This window comes from Palaemon carinicauda, chromosome 9, assembly GCF_036898095.1.
Source record: "Palaemon carinicauda isolate YSFRI2023 chromosome 9, ASM3689809v2, whole genome shotgun sequence".
Classification (NCBI taxonomy): Eukaryota; Metazoa; Arthropoda; class Malacostraca; order Decapoda; family Palaemonidae; genus Palaemon; species Palaemon carinicauda.
The window spans coordinates 67555731-67558122 of NC_090733.1; the positions used below are offsets into that span (position 1 = coordinate 67555731).

The 2392-nt window shown below is 41.8% G+C and overlaps 1 protein-coding gene across 1 annotated transcript; it reads right to left on the reverse strand.

The window, feature by feature from the left end:
- Positions 1-613: 613 nt before the first annotated feature.
- On the reverse strand, positions 614-2392 carry LOC137646469 (zinc finger BED domain-containing protein 5-like). The gene has a single exon (XM_068379571.1). It carries the CDS (start codon positions 2390-2392, stop codon positions 614-616), a length of 1779 nt encoding a protein of 592 aa, XP_068235672.1.

The window sequence follows — 2392 nt, forward strand, 5'->3', positions numbered from 1 at the left end:
CAGCAGTCCACCTTCAAGGGTTCCGCAATGTGATGGCGGACGCTCTTTCCGGGGTCAACCCTATCGAGTCAGAATGGTCCCTAGACGCAAGATCATTTTCTTTCATCTTACGCAAAGTCCCAGAACTGCAGATAAACCTCTTCGCAACGAGCGACAACAAGAAGCTACCTTGGTATGTAGCCCCGTACGAGGATCCTCTAGCTCAGTGGTTCTCAAACTTTTTCATGAGCGACCCTATTTGAAACATTTCATTCCTTCGCGACCCAGAGTAAAGTGAAGAGAAAGAAAACATGCAATGATATATACACTTTATTTTGGAAAAAAAATAATGTGTACAGCTTTTCATTCACAAAACTAAACTAGTGGGATTTATGGCACTGCTTTTCATTTTCACAAAACTAAACGAACAGGATTCATGGCACTGCTTTTCGTTCCCAAAACTATATTAATAGAATCCATGGCACTGCTTTTAATTCACAAAACTAAATTAATAGAATCTATGGCACTGCTTTTAATTCACAAAACTAAATTAATAGAATCTATAGCACTGCTTTTAATTCACAAAGCTAAATTAATAGAATTCATGGCACTGTTTTTCATCCACAAAACTAAATTAATGGGATCCATGGTGCTGCTTTTCGTTTACCAGTTTGTCAAATCGTGGAATCATTGTCGTAAGGCTGCATCTCATATCATGCTCGGGGTTAAGCTTGTTCCTCGACTTATTTTTCATATGAGTCAGAGCCGAGAAACCTTGCTCGCAAAGGTATGTTGTTACAAATGGGAGCAACACTTTCACCGCCTCAACTCCTACTATAGACTTCTCTTTCTTTACCTGAATCCAGAATTCAGAAAGAGATACTTCCTTGAAGAGGTCCTTCAACAAATGTTCATTTTGAACCTCAATAAGTTGCTCTGGGAGTCCTGGAACGCTTTCTGGCAGGTCTTCAACATTTATGTTGAAAGGATTTCTCACCCACGACTGGGTTCGAATGTGTTCTTCTGGAATTCGTCTGTCAAACTCTGCCATCAACTCAGTCAAGTGTGGTACAATAAAAATTTTGGCATCATTCTGAGATGTCTCCTCCCACATCTCTAGAAATTCTGCCACACTAGGAAAAGCTGCAAATTTCCCTCGCTTCACGTTGCTTAACCACAGTTTTAGGTTGCATTTGAAAGAAGACAGATTTTCTGCAACTCCAGCAATTGTCTGGTTGCGGCCTTGCATGCTGATATTCAGATTGTTGAGTGCAACAAAAATGTCATTGAGATACCCCACTTGTAGGAGCCACATCTTGTTCGCCAATTTGTTCACTAAGCCGCATTTCTTTTCAATCAGGAATATTTCCAACTCATCCCGAAGATCCAGTAGTCGTCGTAGTAATTTTCCTCTTGAAAGCCATCTGATGTTTGAGTGGAAGAGGAGATGCCTGTGTTCTGCGTCGAAATCGGCACATAACTGCTCGAACAACCGAGTATTCAGTGCACTAGTTTTGATGTAGTTGACAATTTGAACTGCTTCGTTCATCACTTCGTTCAGTCCAGGTGACAGGTGTCGACCAACCAGATTTTCACGAAGTAGCAGGCAATGCACAACGTTAACCATGGGATTAACTTTTTTTACAAGTGCTGTGAAGCCTTTTCGTGCCCCAAGCATCGCTGGTGCTCCGTCAGAACAAATGCTGAAGCAGTTTGTCCATGAAAGTTCTTCCTCTTTCAAGAACTGGTCAACCATTTGAAAAATATCTTCTCCTGTAGTGGTTGTTGGCAATGCACGACAAAAGAGAAACTCCTCTTCCAGATCTACTGGCCCCTCATACTTAACATAAACTAACAGTTGGGCGTTATCACTTACGTCTGTTGACTCATCTAGCTGCAAGCTAAAGGCTCCCTTGGCCTTGATGCGATCTACTACTTGGTGTTTGATATCAAGTGACATGTCCACTATTCTCCTGCGCACAGTGTCATTTGACAACGGGATAATTTCCAGTTTTCTTGCTACGTCTTCTCCACACACCGTTTTTACCATGTCAATGGCTGCAGGCTTGACGAGATCTTCTCCAATAGTGTAGGGTACTTTCTTGTTTGAAATTCTCCATGCAACCTTATATGATGCCAATGTGGCTTGCTTCAAAGCCACTACTGCTGGATTGTCAGGTGTCTCAAACCTTTGTCGTTTCAGAGCAGCTTCTTTTCTTTCAAAAAAAGCTCTCTCTTGGAGAGCATGTTGAGGGTGCTTTGAAGTCAGATGTCTTTTCAACTTATTAGATTTCAGCGACTCATTTGACAGAACTTCGCAGCAGATAACACACTGAGGCTTGATGATTCCATGATCAACGATGTTTGTGAATCCGAAGTCTAGGAAGGCATCCTTGTATGATCGTTTCGCCAT